This window comes from Sinocyclocheilus rhinocerous, unplaced genomic scaffold (assembly GCF_001515625.1).
Source record: "Sinocyclocheilus rhinocerous isolate Xijiao unplaced genomic scaffold, SAMN03320098_v1.1 scaffold889, whole genome shotgun sequence".
NCBI lineage: Eukaryota > Metazoa > Chordata > Actinopteri > Cypriniformes > Cyprinidae > Sinocyclocheilus > Sinocyclocheilus rhinocerous.
Window position 1 is genome coordinate 2,466,266 of NW_015638024.1, and position 18,715 is coordinate 2,484,980.

The 18,715-nt window shown below is 35.9% G+C and overlaps 3 protein-coding genes across 7 annotated transcripts in view; all 3 read right to left on the reverse strand.

The window, feature by feature from the left end:
• Positions 1–176: 176 nt before the first annotated feature.
• On the reverse strand, positions 177–11,843 carry LOC107749480 (short transient receptor potential channel 4-associated protein-like). The gene is made up of 19 exons (XM_016564650.1): positions 11,665–11,843; positions 9,161–9,289; positions 8,924–9,040; positions 8,420–8,474; positions 8,178–8,233; positions 7,954–8,082; positions 7,499–7,700; positions 7,089–7,277; positions 6,261–6,403; positions 6,045–6,176; positions 5,896–5,954; positions 5,704–5,805; positions 5,525–5,608; positions 5,351–5,441; positions 5,095–5,235; positions 4,855–4,966; positions 3,317–3,429; positions 3,019–3,225; positions 177–2,079 (listed from the first exon to the last, which is right to left on the reverse strand). The coding sequence occupies exons 1-19, from the start codon at positions 11,788–11,790 to the stop codon at positions 1,942–1,944; spliced, it is 2,325 nt and encodes a 774-aa protein (XP_016420136.1). The 5' UTR covers positions 11,791–11,843; the 3' UTR covers positions 177–1,941.
• Positions 11,844–13,300: 1,457 nt separating this feature from the next.
• Positions 13,301–15,725, reverse strand: LOC107749526 (src-like-adapter 2). 2 transcript variants are annotated; one of them, XM_016564703.1, is made up of 8 exons: positions 15,642–15,725; positions 15,155–15,291; positions 14,873–14,978; positions 14,701–14,784; positions 14,289–14,392; positions 13,857–14,003; positions 13,600–13,708; positions 13,301–13,485 (listed from the first exon to the last, which is right to left on the reverse strand). In XM_016564703.1, exons 2-8 carry the CDS (start codon positions 15,231–15,233, stop codon positions 13,368–13,370), a joined length of 747 nt encoding a protein of 248 aa, XP_016420189.1. In that variant the 5' UTR covers positions 15,234–15,291; positions 15,642–15,725; the 3' UTR covers positions 13,301–13,367. The 2 variants fall into 2 exon arrangements, with proteins under 2 accessions (XP_016420189.1, XP_016420188.1); XM_016564702.1 differs by lacking the exon at positions 15,642–15,725 and having other exon boundaries at positions 15,155–15,345.
• A 1,357-nt stretch (positions 15,726–17,082) lies between these two features.
• Positions 17,083–18,715, reverse strand: part of LOC107749481 (protein NDRG3-like) — a 37,432-nt gene continuing 35,799 nt past the window's right edge. For 3 of the 4 annotated variants that reach the window (XM_016564652.1, XM_016564651.1, XM_016564654.1), the window contains 2 exons: positions 18,327–18,365; positions 17,083–17,429 (listed from right to left, as the gene is read on the reverse strand). In XM_016564652.1, the coding sequence (XP_016420138.1) occupies positions 17,263–17,429; positions 18,327–18,365 (206 nt within the window). In that variant the 3' untranslated portion in view covers positions 17,083–17,262. The remainder of the gene's footprint in view (positions 17,430–18,326; positions 18,366–18,715) is intronic. The other variant, XM_016564653.1, reaches the window with a different exon arrangement.

Here is an 18,715-nt window from a genome sequence, read left to right on the forward strand (position 1 = left end):
GTAGTCTGATAACGAGTATTTTAAAATGTAATTTAATCTAATTACAAGTACTTAATTTTTGTAATCTGATTGTGTAATCCAGATTACATGTAATCAGTTACTACCCAGTTCTATAAGTGTATGTGTGTTTGTTGTATATGAACCATTTTCTTGCACATTTTATACTTGTACTCACATTGAAAGATATATATATATTTTATTTTGAATTGTGCAGTTATATAGAGGCAAACTATGATTTCCACAAGACAACTGAAGCCAATGATTTTGAAAAACATAAAAGAGTAATCACCATCAAACTTTAACTTTCAGAGGCAAGATACCGAATTGTGGTTTATTTAAAGCATTAAGTTTACTGGGCTTCACATGGTTATCACTTATGACTAAATCCATCCAGACAGAGCTACGTAAGAAAATTGTAGGTATTTAAAACCCAACCTATGCGACACATGAACCAAGGCCTGTGGATAAAGAAGAGACATTCAGATCCTTTGCGTTGATGTAGCAATCATTCAATTTAGAAAAAGCACACATTCACACTACTGCTAATATTACAACTATACACATTCCTGGGGTCAAAGGAAGTGAGCAAAAATCTCTGCAGCATTCATTATACCTCTTTATATGAATTGTATGAAATTGTTTTGCCAACGCAAAGCACTGTGACACAGTATAAGGAGCCGATATATAGAACATGAAAGAACTTGCGAACATCCACAGGTAAAAGCCAAGCAACTCTCGTGAAACACATTTAGTCATTTATACAGAGGAACTTTTGCATATAGTGTGAACTCAGGTGCAACAGAATAAAAGCTGCAGCATGCTTAAACTATAGGAGTGGGTTTGAAAACAACAGCAATGAAACGAGGTAGTTGATTGGAAGTTTCTAGTCTAGCTCAGCTACCACATCCAGCACATAGCGACCGCAGCAGAGCAGCACCTTTGCAGGTTCCCGGCCGCCAAAAGTCGGAGCCTTGTGTTTGAGCGCAACACAGATTGTCAATGGCTGAGGCCTGTACAGTTAGAAGATGGTGATTTAGTGGTCTGCTACGGAACAAATGACAGATGGCAGCATGGAGGTCAAGGCTAGCTGGATATTTATGACCATGGTGTGAGTGAACCTGCATAGTTTAACACCTTCCGTGCCCACAAGATATGAAGTGTTTCATTGTGAGAAATAAAACAAAAGTGGCTATACTATTATTAAAAACTAATTAATACAAAAAATGTAAAATACACGAACTCAAAATCTCTTATTTCATATGTGCTTGATAAAACCTAACAAAAGGAGAGAAGCAATAGAGAATATGAAAAGAAAACAGGTTTATGATGTAGTAAGAGAGCAAAATTACAGAGAAATACGAGAAAATAAATAAGACCCGTCCAAATTCATCTACACTATACAAAGATTGTGACATCAATCAGTTAAGCATGAGGGTCGCTCACCATCTGACAAGCTTGGCAAAGTATCATCCAAGCCACCATTCATCAATCCAACGCTTTCTGAACCTAAATTACAGAGAAAATCTCCTTAAACGCCGACTGTGCAGTTCTTAGATCACCAGATCATCGATCGCCCTCATTCGAGGATCTTTCCAAATTCAAGTAGGACATTTAGTCTAAATATTTTCATCTTTGTATATTTCTCTAAAAAAAGGCCCCAAACGATTTCACCGAAACACAACGAGATAGTTTCAGGTCAGAGGGTCAGCTCCGGATTGAGCTGTCCAGGTAATGTGTTCCCTCTCAATGAATGATGGGATGGGCAATCCTTCGCGGGACGTCCTTTTCACCCGCGCAAGCCTGGAGATGAAAAAGTGGAACATGGGCACCAAGTAGAGAATGGGCAGCTCACAGAGCCGTAGCATGCAGTCGGATGAGCTGGTAGGCTGTTCCGAATCGGAACGGAACATGCAAGTCCCTCCCCAAGCCAACCCGCACGAGTCAATCGCCTAGACGGTCCCGGTCTAGCTCCATGTAAGGCTCATCTATATAGCTGATAATGGCACAGGGAGAAGTCCTGTCCTCTCCGAGCAGTACTGACACGGTCTCCTTCCAAAAACTGAATGGAATACAGGAGCTCTGAAAGAAAGAGATCATAGATAGCTAAATATTATCCTAAAGCAGGGTCTCCCAAACTGAAACTGGAGTTGGTAAGGCAACTGCAGGGGGTTTGTGGGTTGATGAAAAGCGAATAATTACATTGGATAAAAATTCAAATAAATAAATGTCGCTGCATTATTAAATCAAAATATAACTGAAATCACAATATAGCACAGTGCAATTATCAAATTAAATGCAGTTTGAAATCGAAGAATTTAAAGATAAATAGTAACTTGCAGTGTAAAATACAATTATTTTAATTATTAAACATTTATTTTACAGGATAATTACAATTTAATTTACAAGATAAATATTTAATCTTCACTTTTTAGAGTTATAATAATAATAATAATAATATAATATAATATGAGGTAAATTTAAGACTCTGTTCATCTTCAGAACAAAAATGAAGATATTTTTAATGAAATCTAAGAGATTTCTGTCCCTCCATTGACAGTCTATGCAACTACCTCTCTGATGCTTCAAAATGTTCATAAAGAGATTGTAAAACTAATGAATGAATGCAAGTCTTACGGGTTTGGAATGACTTGAGGGTGAGACAAATGACAGCATTTTCATTTTTGGGTGAATTATCCCTTTAAGACTTTCTGCTTCAATTCAAGACCTTTTAAGGCCTTCATATGTGGAAGGCCAAAAACCTTTTTAAGACCCACAGAATGTCCTACATATAAATAATTAAAAACAAAAAATCTAAATTAAACATCCAAAAAATATATATATTTTATCTGTTTACTTTTGGCATATGACCATAAACCAAAAGAATCATCAACATGCAAAATGTGTCGTTAAAAATTCTGAAATATTTATTTAAAAAGGAGGTACTTCAGGTAATTTTTTTTGTTTGTTTGGGAAACCTTGTCCTAAAGGAAGGATTCCATACAGTGAAATCTAACTCACATTCTCCAGGCAGGTGCTGTCCTTGTCCTTGTTGAGGTAGTGGTGCTGCCAAAAGTGCAGCAAGTTGTTGAAGTTGTTAAGCAGGCAGCCGGGATATTTCTCTGCATATTCCTTTTCCCGCAGGGCATTCAGGTAAAAGGGGAGCTTGCCTCTCCTCCGGGCCAACATCAGAATCACCAGGCTGGTGTTAAGACAACTCACATTCTCCTGGGACAGCAACCAGAGAAACATAGGACTAATTATAATGGAGGATTCAAATGAGACAAACAGGGAGAGGAGACCTGCACTGTGATCTTGCCTGTGTGAGGGTTTGCACGTTGATGATGTTAACCAGCCTAAAAAGGAAGGACAGTCTGTTCTCCACTCGAGCCATGTAGGACAGCAGACAGCACTCAGAGAGCACTTCAACCACTGCAGAGGCACAAACACAGGCTAAAATAGACACTGCAATTTTTTAAACACCAATCGGACTACATGCTTTTCAGAGATCTATGTCTAATGCTCTGAACAGACATCCAATGAAGCAATTCACAAGTTCTGTGAAAGATTTTTCAAATCTCAAGTTACCTGGGAAAATATTTTAATTTTCCCATCAGATTTTTCTCAGAGACATCAACATCTTTTAAGGTGATGATACACGGCATTGTTGCCGAGCGAAGTTGCTTGGGCACTTTCCCATTGAGAATGGGCAACAAATTTTTATCTGGATACTTCAGATCCGTCATGGATCCTGTGTCTCACCTGGTTGCCCGTTGACAGCAACACTGCCCAGCAACATTGCTCAAAAAGTTCCCCCGTGTATCATCAGCCTTACACTAACTATTAAGGCAGGGCGAAATATTGAATATTTATGTGAAGTGACTAGCAGTGTAAATATTGGGATGAATTTAATGCACTTTTAATTTGACTATTAAGTTCCCTAAAGGCTGTGCTATTAGCCAAAAATAGACTAGCGAGTATGAGAATGTGAAGACAGATGTTTGATCTCTGATCATCCTTAAGTTGTAAAAACTGTATTCGACCTGGCGCAAGTTCAATTTGCTTCTGTGAATCAGAATCAGATTCACTTAAACTGATGTGAAGTCTATTTAAATGAATGTGTTCAAAGTTTGGAATTTTACATAATGTTTACATAATGTTTTAGTAAAACAAGTATTGAGATAAAACCTGCTGTTTATTATTATGTTCTTGTTATTTTAGCACAAAAAACAAAATCAATCTTCCTTGGTGTCAATTGTGAAAACTAGTGTAGAAGCATACTGTTTAAAAGCAACCCTTTTTTAGAGCGCATTTTACTTCTTGCAATAAATAGAATTGATTTACCAGCCATTTTTTGATATTTACAAATACATATAAACTACAGATCAAACATTTGTGCTCTGTAAAGTCTCTAAGGCTGAATTTGATAAAAGAAAAATACAGTAAAAACACTAATATTGTGGTTTTTTATTTTAATTTTAATATATTTAAAAAAAATTTAATACATTCATTTTAAATATGTAATTTATTCCTGCGATGGCAAAGCTGAATTTTAAGCAGCCATTATTCCAGCCTTCAGTGTCACATGATCCTTCAGGAATCATTCTAATATGCTTTTATGGTTTATTTCTTATCAATGTTGAAATAATTTGTGCTGCTTAATATTTCTGTGTAAAACATTTATTCCGGATTTATTTATTCAGGATTATTTGATGAACAAAAAATTCAAAAGAACTGCATTTATTTGAAAGTGATTTTTTTTTTTTTTTTAATGTCACATTGATTTATTATGAATGGTAGTGTGTTTTTTTTTCAGCAATATCGCTAGCAATCCAAGAGCATAATAGCTGAATTTACCTTTCACATCCTCTGTCTGGCTCTCAAATCGATCTAGAGAGAGAACGATACATCGCACAAGCATGTTGGAGTCCACCAGAGAGCTGTTGATCTGGGTGAGGAACACCTGGAACTGAAGGAGACACACTGCTTAACCAAAGTCACGCACAGGTTGTTTAACAACAGCTTTTTTCTCTCTACTACAGCCTCTAAAATAAATCAGAATTGTGTATGTGACCCTCTTTTTGTTGTTGCCGGTACCTTTTCCTCTGTGTTGACGTATTTGTTAAATCTCTTGAAGGCATCAATGTTGAACTTCATAAGCTCCCCAAGCAAGTCAAAGTAGCTTTGCAGAACATCTCTGGACTTGCAGCCGCTGTCGATGATGCAGAAGAGGATGTGCTACAAATCAAAGACAAAATTAGACTATGCAGAAATTCTATAAGGATGGAGGATTCCACTACTCAAGTAAAGACATTTTGACCAATAACACACAAGCATGTATTAACGTTTTTACCTCCAGCAAGCCTCTCTTCAGCAGAAACATCTGGTCTGCATATGAAGTGGCCCCTCTGAGGAAGCTCTCAACAGCTCTGGCCTGCCAGAACCTTTAGAGAGAACATATGTCACCATGACTTATGTGGCATTTCAAAACACATTTAACCAAATCATGAAGAACCCAGTGTCTCACCTGAAGGAAGAGTCTGGCGATTCTCTTTTCATAACAGTGAGGAGCCGCGTGAGAAGCCCTTTTTTACCATCACACACTAAACTCCTAAAAGACACAGACAAGATAGATTCTAATATTTGTCTGCTGTAAAGAAATGATGTATATTAGCATGCAAATGATCACTTCATTCTGACTAATACCTGTCGGTGTTTACTAGAGCCTCCACCTCAGGGATGTTTGCCTTTAGGGAGATGGCACTCAACTCATTCAGCTCCTGAGCGTTCAAAAGCAGGTACTTATTCCTGAGAAAAAAATAAAAAAATAAATGAAAGGGTTCTTCTGTCAACCCACAGATATGTGGCACGGCACTGAAAGCTCACAATCTAACTTACTCATGGTGGTCACTAAAGCTCTGCAGAAGCCTCAAGAACTGGATTTTAAATGAGATTTCCTGTATAATAAACAATAGCATTACATGATCAATGAGAATTATGGGAAATAGAAAACAGTGAATGAGTGAATATATTATCTCGAAGCTCACCGGGCTGCAATCACAGTTTTCATGCTGTCCATGAACCACGTGATTAGAGGCGGTGTATTTCCTCCAGATGAGCTTCTCAAAAAGGTTATTGAGTCCAGGAATCAAACGAAACTCTGCCAACATTTTATGCACCTAACATATTATGATAAACAAGGATGGGAATTACAATATTAATCAGCTCTAAGTAGATCCTTGACTGACATGAACGGCTCTTACCTGGTTCCGCTGTCGGCCCATGAGAAGGACACAGAGCACGTAAAGCACTTCTACCTTATACATGATCTCATGGACCATCTTCATGGACTGCGGCAAACGATGCCTCAGAGGGATGGTGGCCAATGTACTCTCATCAGATGATTCTGTGAAGAAAAAATAACAATACATTATTTTTTTTAGAAAGAAATTCATTTTATTTAGCAAGGCCGCATTAAATTGATCAACAGTGACCGTTAAGACATTTATAATGTTGCGAAAGATTCCTGTGTCAAATAAATGCCATTCTTTTGAACTTGCTATTAAACAAAGAATCCTGAAAAATGTATCACGGTTTCCAGAAAAAAATATTAAGCAGCACAACTGGTTTCAACATTGATAATAATAATAATAAATGTTTTTTTGAGCACTAAATCAGCACAGAATGATTTCTGAAGGATCATGTGACACTGAAGACTGGAGTAATGGCTGCTGAAAAATCAGCTTTGCCATCACAGGAATAAATTACATTTTTACTTTAATATTTCACAACATTACTGCTTTCACTGTATTTTTGCTCAAATAAATAGAGCCTTTGTAGGAGACTTCTTTCAAAAACATTTAAAACTCTCATAGTGTATATAAGTGGCAAAATAGTCATCTCTTCAGGGAAAAAAAAGCCAAAATGTTTGGTAGAATTTTAAAATGGAAAGAAATGTTATATACTGCATAATCATAACCAATCATTAAACTAACATTTAATTTCTCATAAAATATTTATTTCTATTGTTGATGCTAATACACACTTGACTTTGTGTCACATTCATTTCCAGAGTAATGCAGCAGTTCTACCTGTGCTACTGTGCTCGGCTTCATCAGTTGCTATCTGCATGAGTGCGTCCAGCACTAGAGTGTTGTCGAGCCAAGTGTACCATTCCTCCAGTTCCTGCAGAAAGTTTGATGTTCCAGTTGCCTCGGACACCTTCCGTGTGGCCAACTTACAGAGACGCTCAATGAAGCCGGGGATGTTCAGGAGTGTGACTGGAAAATATTACATTATGTTTTCATTATTAACCCTCACCACTTACATAAATCCCTGCCAGAAATACTCAAAATACACACTGGAAAGAAGCAGTGTACTGAATGGAAAAAGCTGTCATTTCCTTTTAGCAATGACCTTATTCTTCACAAATCCTGTTACCACTTTACCGCTCTTTGTGGCATCAGCTCTAAGTGAAGTCACAGTTCATAGTCCGACCTACCCTGGTTGACCTCGGCACGTGAGGGGCTGGTATTACGTTTCTGCTGTGCGTTTTTAGCCAGGAGTGTGTGTTTGTCATCGTTCCCCACATCAGGCTCGGAGATGGTGACGGAGAGGATACGACAGAAGTTGGCGAGCTGCTGCTGGTCAAAGCTCTGTACCAGTCCTGACAGGTTCGGGATCCACTCCAGCTGAATCACTTCCTGTTATGAACCATCATGAAACACCGTCAGATATTAGTGTTTACATATCCAACATGATTATCGCCATTAATTATTAGGTGGGGGGTTTTTTGTAGGCAAGACAAATATCCGTAATTATTTAAATGGATTTTAAGCCTGCCCATAGTGTCAAGATGATAAATCCAGGGTCATTAAAATGTATTAACAGCTTTATTATACAATGTAATTAAGGAAATTAAGGTTGTAGTTGCAGCTGTATAACATTAGCACTGACCTTTTTGACTCCAAGAATATCCTCAATTAATGTAGCTGTTTGCAAAAAGGTCTTCTTATTTGTCATCAATGTGAAGAGAAATAACACAAAATCATCCCTCGATGCCAAGCTTTTTGTGACTCCTTCCGTCTGCAGAAAAACAAGTGCACTTATTGAAAACATCATGTGGATATTAGTCACTCTTGTGTTCAATGCATAAATGAGAAAGAAGGCGGAATACATACACATATGCAGCAATTGTACAGCACGCTAAGGCAGTCCTTCATCAAGTCATCGTTCACTACATGTTTAAAAATTACATTTTTAAGAAAGATTGATTTTTACATTTGTTGGTGACAGACATAAAACATATCAATGGATTCTAAAATAGGTGCAGATAAAATAATATAATTATTACTTATTCAGAAATAAATAATTATTATATAATTTTTCATAAAATATCCAAAAAATCTTTTAGTCAACTTACTCTTGGATTTTTGTAGCGTAGTCAGAGTGGGTCTCATCAGAAGCTCCACCAGCAGCTAAGACAAACAATCAGTCATCATTCTGAACTCATCTATGGCTGGAACTAACATCTATGTTGATAAATAAATGAATCTGCCAATTATATGATCACTGGATAAAGAAAAGTTCATTTTATTTACTGTAAAAACATTTTCCCCCCCATTTCCTGCCCCACGTTCAAGCCCAGATGGACTGATTAAGGTGAAACATCTTCAGAATACAGTCAAATAGACACTATCCTCGGACTGATAGATAAAGCACAATCAAATTATAATGTTTATATACAGTTAAAAAAAAACATGCATGAAGGGGGTGGGTGTAAACTTTGTGAACAACAGCTGTTCCAATTCTTTGGAGCTTTCTTTGGAATTCTGCACCTACAGATTCTGTGAGTTTGCCAATGTGTAAACAGAAGTTGAATTGTTGTTTTAAAAAAGGACATTTAGGAATTATACAATACACTCACATCTACACCTCCAAACAGATCAAAGGTGTATGTGTTGGGAAAGGTGGACTCCTGTGCCGTCTTTCTGTCCTCTGTCACAAAAGACATGGCCTCCATAGACAGCAGGGATGACAGTTCCTGTTTCAGAACACCACAGTTAGTATATAATGAAATAAGACTATATAGTGGATTTAAAACTAGTTGTAAGATGTAAATAAATATATCACACTGAGAGAAGAGAATAGACAAAGATTTCACCTTCAGGACAGTGTGTGTGCGGGTGTAGTCACTGTTTAGCTGGCTGCTCTCATACAGCTCTTGGAGCAAGATTGGAATCCCGTGCCATTTAGCCCTCTTATCTCTCTCCTTAAGAAGAGCTTCTGGGAGCTGGAAACAAAGAATAAACACTAACCAAATTTGCATTTCCTTAAAGAAATATCAGTTCTTACAAGTCAGCAAAAGAACATTGCTAGACTTTTGTTCTGAAATGCTATATAAAATTCTGCATCACAGTCATGACACATATCTTATTTCAGTAACACTTTATTTTAGGGTCTCTTAACTAGTTGCTTATTAGCATGCATATTACTAGAATATTAGCCATTTATTAGTACTAATTAAGCACACATTGATGCCTTATTCTACATGACCTTATTCTACATCCCTAATCCTACCCAATACCTAAACTTAACAATTACCTTACTAACTATTAATAAGCAGCAAATTAGGAATTCATTGAGGGAAAAGTCATAGTTAGTGAATAAGTGTTCCCAATTCTAAAGTGTTACCCTTATTTCTAAATACACACACATACACACAAAAGTGACAGTAAAGATATTTATAATGTTACACACACATATATAATTATACTAAATGACATTAAATTACACACACACACACACACACATATATATATACACATACAAAAATACAATGACACAATTACATGTGTAAATTAACATGATTGCTATATTTAAACTAAAATATAATTTATCATATTAAAACTAAAATTGGTTATTAATAGCATAAATTATTAAAGAATACGCCTTGCTAACCAATAATAAAATCCATTCATATAATTATACTAAATGACATTAAATTACACACACACACACACACATATATATATACACATACAAAAATACAATGACACAATTACATGTGTAAATTAACATGATTGCTATATTTAAACTAAAATATAATTTATCATATTAAAACTAAAATTGGTTATTAATAGCATAAATTATTAAAGAATACGCCTTGCTAACCAATAATAAAATCCATTTGCATGTTTGACAACTAATGGCAATAATGAAATGCTATGACAATGAATTTGCATGTGCATTACTTTGGATGCTGCAAAGTACCCTTTACACACAGCACTTTTAATCAAATGCAAAAGACATGTAAATACAAGCTATCTTTTGCATTTAATTTTGTGAAAGCTTTACAAGTTCATATCACTCCAAAGTGCTCTACACAAAGGCTACCTATTCATTTAGTTAATTAAGAATTGAATGTTCATTTTATCAGTATTTATTATAGGTAGGCTATTCTCAGCTTCCTCCCATGGTGCTTGCCATTAGACATTTTGTAATATATTACACACATTGCTTATAAAGTGTCAAGCTACTTTTAAACTAGGTCCTCTACCTTTTCATTTATTCAAAATACACGAAGAGGTACTCAGAGGAACTAGTAATAGGCTAATTTAAAAATAAATGTACAACAACACAAGGACAGTCTGTCTGGTTTAGGATACACTTTCTGCATGAGTAACAGACTGCATCTCTACTAGGCTCTGTTTCTAGGCTATTTGGAAACATCTACCAATCTGTCACCTGTCTAGAAACATTAGACAGCAAAGATTATTCTTATAGGTCCTAACGTCTTAAGTAAACCGTGCCAAACTCTGTGTATGTAGAGAAAGTGAAACTTGTGTGGTTTAAACCACAGTTCCCAGGCTCAGATCATGTCCAACTCTATGGGACATCTTACATAATTCAAGCACTTTAAACTCGAGGCCTGAGCCAGCAGAACATCACTGCTTGGACCAATAACCCCAAACCAAATGAGTGCAATTTGCAGATTAGGCTGGTGATGGACCAAAAATTGTTGAGAAATTATATAAAAACACGATCTGGCGTCTAAGTTTAATGTCACAAATGGACACTACAGAAAATGACAATCTGTGGCTGTCAAACTCTATCATGCTGACTACCTTGGCAGCATTTTTAGGCTACATGACGCTCAAAAGCGCCTATAATGGTCAAAAATGCTGTCTTGGTAGGCAGCTTACTAGTCTGTGAGCGACAGCCTGTGCTTACTTGAAGCAGCTGATCGATTATAAACATGACATGTTTACAGATTGATCTGTGTGTGATTATAAGTAATTATATTACTCATTAATAATAATATTATTCCATGTGTCGGAGCCTTTAATTGGATTGTATTTGGACTATTTAAAGCCTCGTTTAACCCAAATTATTATCGGACAGTCAAAGCCAAGAACAACCTAATTAGTTAGGTCAGTTGTCATTCGCCGTTTGTGTGGTGTGGTTTATTTTTAAGCAATATTTAGCATTTGACTTCACATGTATTAAAAGAACGTTTAAACTACTTCCAGATCAAAGTTAAGCTTCACACCCGTCCGATTTATTTTGTTTTGTTAACTTAAAGCAGGTTGATCGACGGTTCGGAGCATAAACGCGGATCCCTGACAGCGGCTTTTCTGTGTCAGCAGCACAAACTCTCCCGTTTACCTGCGTCCCTCTGCTGAAGCCTCGGCCCGCGATCTGATTCTGCCGTATTCTGGTGACAATATTCCTGTTTCGACTCCGTTTCTTTCCTCCCATCCAAGGGGACTCGGGCCCCAGTAGCGTCGCCATTACTTCGTCTTCCTGAACTGCTCCAAACAGGAAGTTAAAGTCGCTCTGCCTTGGACGCTCACTCGTGTGTGTTGAGCGCCCTCGTGTGGACCATGCTTAAACTGGCCATTAGAGGGCACCACGCACTGTGAGCTCAAATTCATTAAATGACAATGATAAATCGCGCGCATTGTGGTGGCAGAAAAACACTGGTAACAAGTGGAGGGAAACGGGTAAAATCCATGAGATAAGAGAAAAAATGTATTGTTGTGCCTTTGGATGTCAGAATCAGAATGCATAAATTTTTATATAATACTGTCGTCAAAGACGCCATTTGAAGCTAAACGCAGACGTTTAAACGGACAAAATATGGATGAAACCTGGAATGATTAACGTTACCCTACTTTTCAAGCATAAATTTGATTTAAACAATAGGTCTATATAATATTCACATATGGGGCATATTGTATTAGCCCTAGAGTTAAAGCATGAAATACTATTTAAACCTATACCATTTTACATAACATTTACCTATTTTATCTTACAATTCTGACTTTTTTTCTTGCAAATGCAAATTTATATCTCCTAGTTCGGACTTTATAACTTGATACAACTCAACAATTGCGAGTTTGTCAATTCTGAGGGGAAAAAAACAGAAGTGTGGGATTATAAACTCATGATTCTGAGCCGAGGGAAAAAGAAAGAATGACTAGTTGATTTTTTCTTACCAGAATTGTGCGATATAATCTCGGAATTGCAAGAAAAAAAGTCAGAATTTTGAAATATAAACTCAAAATTACCTTTTTTATTCTTTTATTCCATGGCTTGCATAGACTGCTACGTTAAACCCATAGACTGTATAGGTTAAAACTGGCATTTTCTGCCACCAGATAGGCTCCGCCCACGATAAAACGCCATAGCAATTTTGGATTAAAAACTATTTTGTAAAATATTTGTTTTATATAAAATAAAAATAGTACAGTAAATTTTCTTTATAGTAATTTTGAACTTCAATTTTTTTATACTTTCAACATGTATTGACCTGCCTTCTAAATAAACATTCAGCATTTCAACAACATGACGGCATATTTTCAAACTTAAAAGTTAAAACTTAATGTTAAATGCTGCCCGTTTAAAAAAGAAAGAGGCCAGTGAATTAGCATGTGACAAAAAATATTTTTCAGTTTGAAGGGACTAAAAACAGTTGTATTTTACTTTGAATACAGGGTATTTAAAATAAATTACTATATAATAAAATTATACTTATACTTTTTAAAATAAAAGTATAAGTCATAATACAGAGTCAGCTACCTTATTTGTTACATATTTAAAGGGATTATATAATTATAAAAAAACGGAGCAATTTACTCTGTATAGTTTCCTAAGGTAATGCATCCTGTCCACTATGATACAAAACAACTATTACATAAAAAATCTTGATTAAAACATACCAAAAAAAATAATTAAATAATTAACAAAACATCATGAATCATGCTTGACACTAGGAATATATTGTGGTCAGAATGCCCACCAAATACCCAAAACATCTTTAACTTAACTTCATCAGTCTCACATGTCTGTTCTGTGTTGGATGTCACTCAGTCCTCACAGTCTGACGACTCTGTGACATAAAAATATGCTTTCATAGTCTCTCGTAATCCTTCACTGACAAGACTCTCCTGGTTAGTTCCCTTTAGCTGCCTTTGAACCATCGACCTGATGATAAACATAAAAGTTATTTCTATGGTAATACAGAACAACTAATACAAGCATTCTACTAAATTATAGTAAAAGACTAGAAAGTGTGATCCAAATAAAAACTGAACCTACCAGGACAAATCTCTCCAGTTAAGGCTGGACCTCTGGATTGCTACAGCTGTGTTGGAGTCCTGAAGTAAGCAAGGTTCAGTCAGCTGACAGTACGTACCATTAGAAGACCCTGTAAATCAACAAAATATATTTGTTGTCTCTGATTTATTCTAACATTCAAATGCTGTTTTTATCCTCATTAAAATGCAACAGGCTGTCTTTTAAAGGTGTAATAGGACTAATATTGAGTTTAAAGCACCCTTGCCATTTGAGCTTACGTGAGTAATAGTCCACCAGCTGGGTGAGAGTGGAGAAGTAGTGGCTGTGGTGGATGTAGTACCAGCCATTGTGGAGCTGATGGATTCTGTAGTGCTTTACATTGTGCACATGGCCTCCATCTTGTCGCATTGAAAGTGAGTAGGAACCTACAACCAAAGGCAATGCATTTAAAGCAACTGTAAATAATTTGTATAATTTGGACCCCCCTACAGTTAAGTGAGTGGAATTCACTGTGGTAAATATATCACTGTGGTAAATACAGTGGATGGCTGTACACGTGCATTTGGTCTATCAGAAGTCAGTATACCATCACAATGAGTTTGAAACTGATATTTCTAGGTAAAAAAAAAACATACAGTTGCTTTTAGAAATAGACATTTTTGAATACAAAAGAGGGCAATCAATAAATTACTTTTGGAGTGGGGACTAACCAGGGAATGACTGGCTTTCCCGAATTAGAAAACATCCAGAGTAGTTTGGAGGCAGCATAAGAAGTTGTTCTGCATTTCTCCTTGTGATCCTTTCAAACAGCCACCTTTATTGAAATAGACAAGACCTGGCAAAGTTATTAAAGGACACAATTACACAATTTCCTAAATCTCTTAATCAGAAGTGATCACATTGCATGATATGATTAATTCACTCCTTAATTATGATGATGACAACACATAACACACTCTCCCTGCTTATGTTTTTCTTTTTTCACCATTTTTATTGTGAGAGGATGCAGGCCGGACTAAAACCCAGGTCTCCCAAGAGCATAAAAAGTCTAAAATGCCTTTAGCATTCACTTATTTCCTTTTGCAACTTTAATAAATAAATATATGTTTGAACATGACTGACCGATTATGCACTTTGGAAACGTAGGTGTGAGGAATGAAAAACTCTGTGCCACTTGAAGAACGAACCGTCAACATGCCATTATCTCTGTAACAGAAACAAACCCATTACAAACCCTGCATTCACTTCAGCTAATACTTACATACTTGTATGTCTAGAAAATTTTTTTACTTACTCTGATATAATGTTCAGGCTGTCTCCTAAAAATATAGTGTGCTCATCAGACCTTTGGGGTGGAAAGTTACACAAGGCTACCGCCATGTGCATGTGATTTCCTGATGCTAAAGTAAAACAGACACAGCTGAGGGAAATTTATACACAAACTAGATTTGAATGTGTTATTCACTTGTCGTCGAACAACATTAGGCCTAATGATAAATTTAAAAAATACACAGTAACATCTAATTGAGTAAAAGTGTTCATATATGGAAGTTTAATAGCATAATCATGCCCATACCTTCATCAGACATCACGACGGGGTCCTCCAGTCTGTAAGCAGCAGATCGATGCCAGAGTCTGCTTGTTAGACAGCCCATGTTTATTTTATGACCATGTCTGATAGATTTATGCACCGAAGCCCACTTGAAAACACAACTGAAGAAACAACACTGTACTTTAAAGTGTGTATAAGCTTCTTTACCTTTTACATACAAGCTTAACTAAAAAACAACACATACCTTCTGGAAAATATACTACAAAACAAACAAACAAATAATAATCATAATAAAGAATACAATAAATAAAAATAAATAAATAAAAAAAGCCACATATCCGAGCAATAATAAAAAAACTGCACACACCATATCAGAAAAACAAATAAATAATAAACATGAAGAATGAAAAATACAATAAATTTTAAATAAAATCAAAATAAAAAATGAAACTTTCATAGAAGAAAATAGGTATCTCCTAAACATTTAACCAGACCATATAAAAATACTTACTGTACTCTGTTTCAACTGTGTGCGAATATGCTGAAATTATAAGTTGATTTTCTTTGCCAACAATATGCAGTGGGCCATATAAAAGAGCATCCACTATAGAGATCCCATCACTAGATGAGTGCACAACGATGTTAATGCGACCTTCGTCCTCTGTTGTGCGTGTGAATTGAACTGTGTTCTCTTGAGTAGGAGTTGTGGTGAACAAACCAATATGCACATGAAATTTCCTGTGCTAATAGACTATACAAATCCGTAATCTTACTATAGTCAGCAATAAACTGTGTAATATAAGTTATAAATAAGTGTGCAAGATGCAGTTCCTTCAGTTACAGTAAATTTCATGGAATGGATATAGATATGTAGATTGCACATACTGTATGTGTGAAAGTTAAGCATATGCCATATCAATCATAAAGACAACTTTGTGTGTTGGTGATAAATTTGAGCTTCTAACATTTTCTTGGCACTGTAATATGCACCTTTTATTATTTTAAGAGGTTGTTAAAATAGTCTAACCACAACCTGAGGAAAAGGGTTGCTCGATGCGAGTACAGAAAAGTACATTTGTGGTCGGAAACTTTGCGACTTGATGATCTTCCATCTCCTATACCGTTGAGAAGTTTTTTTTTGAGTGATTCTGAAAATATTACTATTTTGAAAGCAAAAGTAAAAGTTATAAACGTTTAGTATTTATTAAAAATACGCCAGAAACGTTTTATTTTCCATGATCTAACTTTATTTAGTAATTGAGAATCAGTGGACAGTGACTTTGTCAGACACTATTTCATACTCATATTCATGTCTATGAAAGCTGTCATTCCATGTGTACATCAATTTATGTTTTGATTAACAATAATGTTAAAAAATGGTTAGGGAGTAAATGTATAAAAGAAAAACATGATTTTATGTCATACTAAATCCTTGCTACGTTGGCTTTGCATATTTAAAAGTGTTGTCCTAATGTAACTATAAAAAAAATGGTATTCCACTTCTTTTGTCTGATGAGTCATACAAAGTAATAGCTGACAGCTTTTAGTATAACCTATTAGAGTTTTTCATTTAAATGCAACAAAAGTCAGTACTTTTACATTCATAGGATGAACAGGAAAGTGGATTCAATGACAGAACACAACAGACATTTGTAACACAGTTAAACCGGGATGACAAATTAAACAATATCACACAGTGTAGCAAGAAAAGAGCACAAGAAAGGTCACAGGTCACACCATCAAACAAAAAAACACATGCATTAAAGTTTTAGTTTAAGTAAGAGTGGTTTAAAAAAAGGGAACCTTTTCACTCTAACAATCAAAAATGAGGTGGAATGTAATGCTAACAAATATAAAACAATTTAAATTAAAATGAAAGCCTGGTGGAAGAGCCTTCATGTGTAAATATATATTAGTATTTAATTTGATCTGCTTTTATTATTCAAATTTGGCTAGCGTATATTATTAACATGTAAATATTTAATATGCATACCTTCAGTATTTCATACATTTCATTCAAGCCTCCTCTGCCTCACTATTAAAGGGTTTAGAAACACATGGGAATCTAGGACACAAATAACAGGAGGTGATGGGTGAAAGGACAGCAGACAGCAGATTCTGAGCCCCGGGCTTTAGCAGGAGACCTCCATAGTTTGTGGCCTGCCCTGGTTGTCCAGGACTCCAGAGTTGGGTCCGTCCAGAGGGCTGTTCATGTTGCGGTTGCGTGAAGCATCCGTGGAAGTGATGCTGGACGAGGAGGATCGGGATCGAGACAGACGGGTCATGCCAGCCGCTGGTACTGTGAGATGAGAGAGAGATATGAGAATGTGATTACCTCAGTCTTCAGTATAATCGGGGATTGCAAGCAGAACGAAAGAACAAGCATCATGCAAGAGGAAACCAAACCGAGAATGTAATAATAGATAATCACAAGCTCATCTCGCGTCTGCCTACACAGAGTATAAATGTGTACACAGAAGCATTTCTGACAAAATGTAGACCTAGCAAACACAGCGTAAAGACACACACAAGCTAAACTAAAAAACAACAACACATACCTTTTGGAAAATAAAGAATACATTAAATAAAAAATTAAATCAATTAAAATGTTTTATATAATAATAATAATAAAATAAATCCACATACAACCAACACTAGAAACATCACATACCATAGTGGAAAAGATACCAAAGTATATAAATAAATAATAAAGATGAAGAATACTATAAGTTAAAAATTAAAACTTAAAAAAATAAAATAAAAATGAATAAATAAATAAAACGGGGTCTACACAGCTTACAAAATCTCATAAAACTTTAGTAATTGTAGTGACAGACCGATATGTTGACCAGGCCACATAATTTTTGCCATCTGTAACAGTGGTACTGAATCACTATATAGTTTAAAAACCTAACAACAGCTTTTTAAAATGGAAAATAGACGTTTTATGATTTTAACCAGTTTTATTGAAATGGTTTAAACATAACACATTTTTGATAAAAATAAAAGTGTGTATCGACTATTCACCACCCTGCTTTCTAGATATCTGCATAGGCCATCGAAAAACCCATATCGGTCGAAGCACTAAATATTACCATGGCAAATATCTACATGCAAATATGTCTAAACACAATCACAGAAGTGAACCATGCAAGCATGTATACATCAGTCATCAGTTAGATCACTTCCTGGGTACCTGATTCAGTGCCCAGATGGCTGAGCAAAACATGAGGAACTGTTTGCAAAGGTTGAAGGGACACAGAGAGAACAATAAGATATCTGTACAACACAGATTCTGGTACAAAAAAGTTAAGTATTTAATGGAAAAGCTTTCAGTATTTCTGAAAACAGGCCAGATACTGTTCAGAAACTGACTGTGGTCAGGGATGTCCATTTTAATATGTAACCTTGCAAGTTACAATCTCAACCCTGCAAATTGCCACTGTAAATCTTGCATGTGTTTTCAGCTTAAGTTTTAATGGCCTCTCCGCATGGGTCTTAAATCGCAAATCTTTTCTGCCTTGACATTTAACCACTGGAGCCTCATGCTGCATTTATGGCTCTTCGCCTACAGAGGGCGTCAAG

Excerpts from the sequence above, each read along its gene's own strand:
- LOC107749480 (XM_016564650.1), bottom strand. The coding sequence starts at position 11,790 with ATGGCGACGCTACTGGGGCCCGAGTCCCCTTGGATGGGAGGAAAGAAA. Across the intron at positions 7,278-7,498 it reads ACGTGCCGAGGTCAACCAGG|TCACACTCCTGAACATCCCC; the intron begins GTAGGTCGGACT and ends AATATTTTCCAG. Across the intron at positions 5,806-5,895 it reads AGCTTTAGTGACCACCATGA|GAATAAGTACCTGCTTTTGA; the intron begins GTAAGTTAGATT and ends TTTTTTTCTCAG.
- LOC107749526 (XM_016564703.1), bottom strand. The coding sequence starts at position 15,233 with ATGGGCTGTCTAACAAGCAGACTCTGGCATCGATCTGCTGCTTACAGA. Across the intron at positions 14,785-14,872 it reads AGCCTGAACATTATATCAGA|AGATAATGGCATGTTGACGG; the intron begins GTAAGTAAAAAA and ends TTTCTGTTACAG. Across the intron at positions 13,709-13,856 it reads GCTGGTGGACTATTACTCAC|GGTCTTCTAATGGTACGTAC; the intron begins GTAAGCTCAAAT and ends GTTGATTTACAG.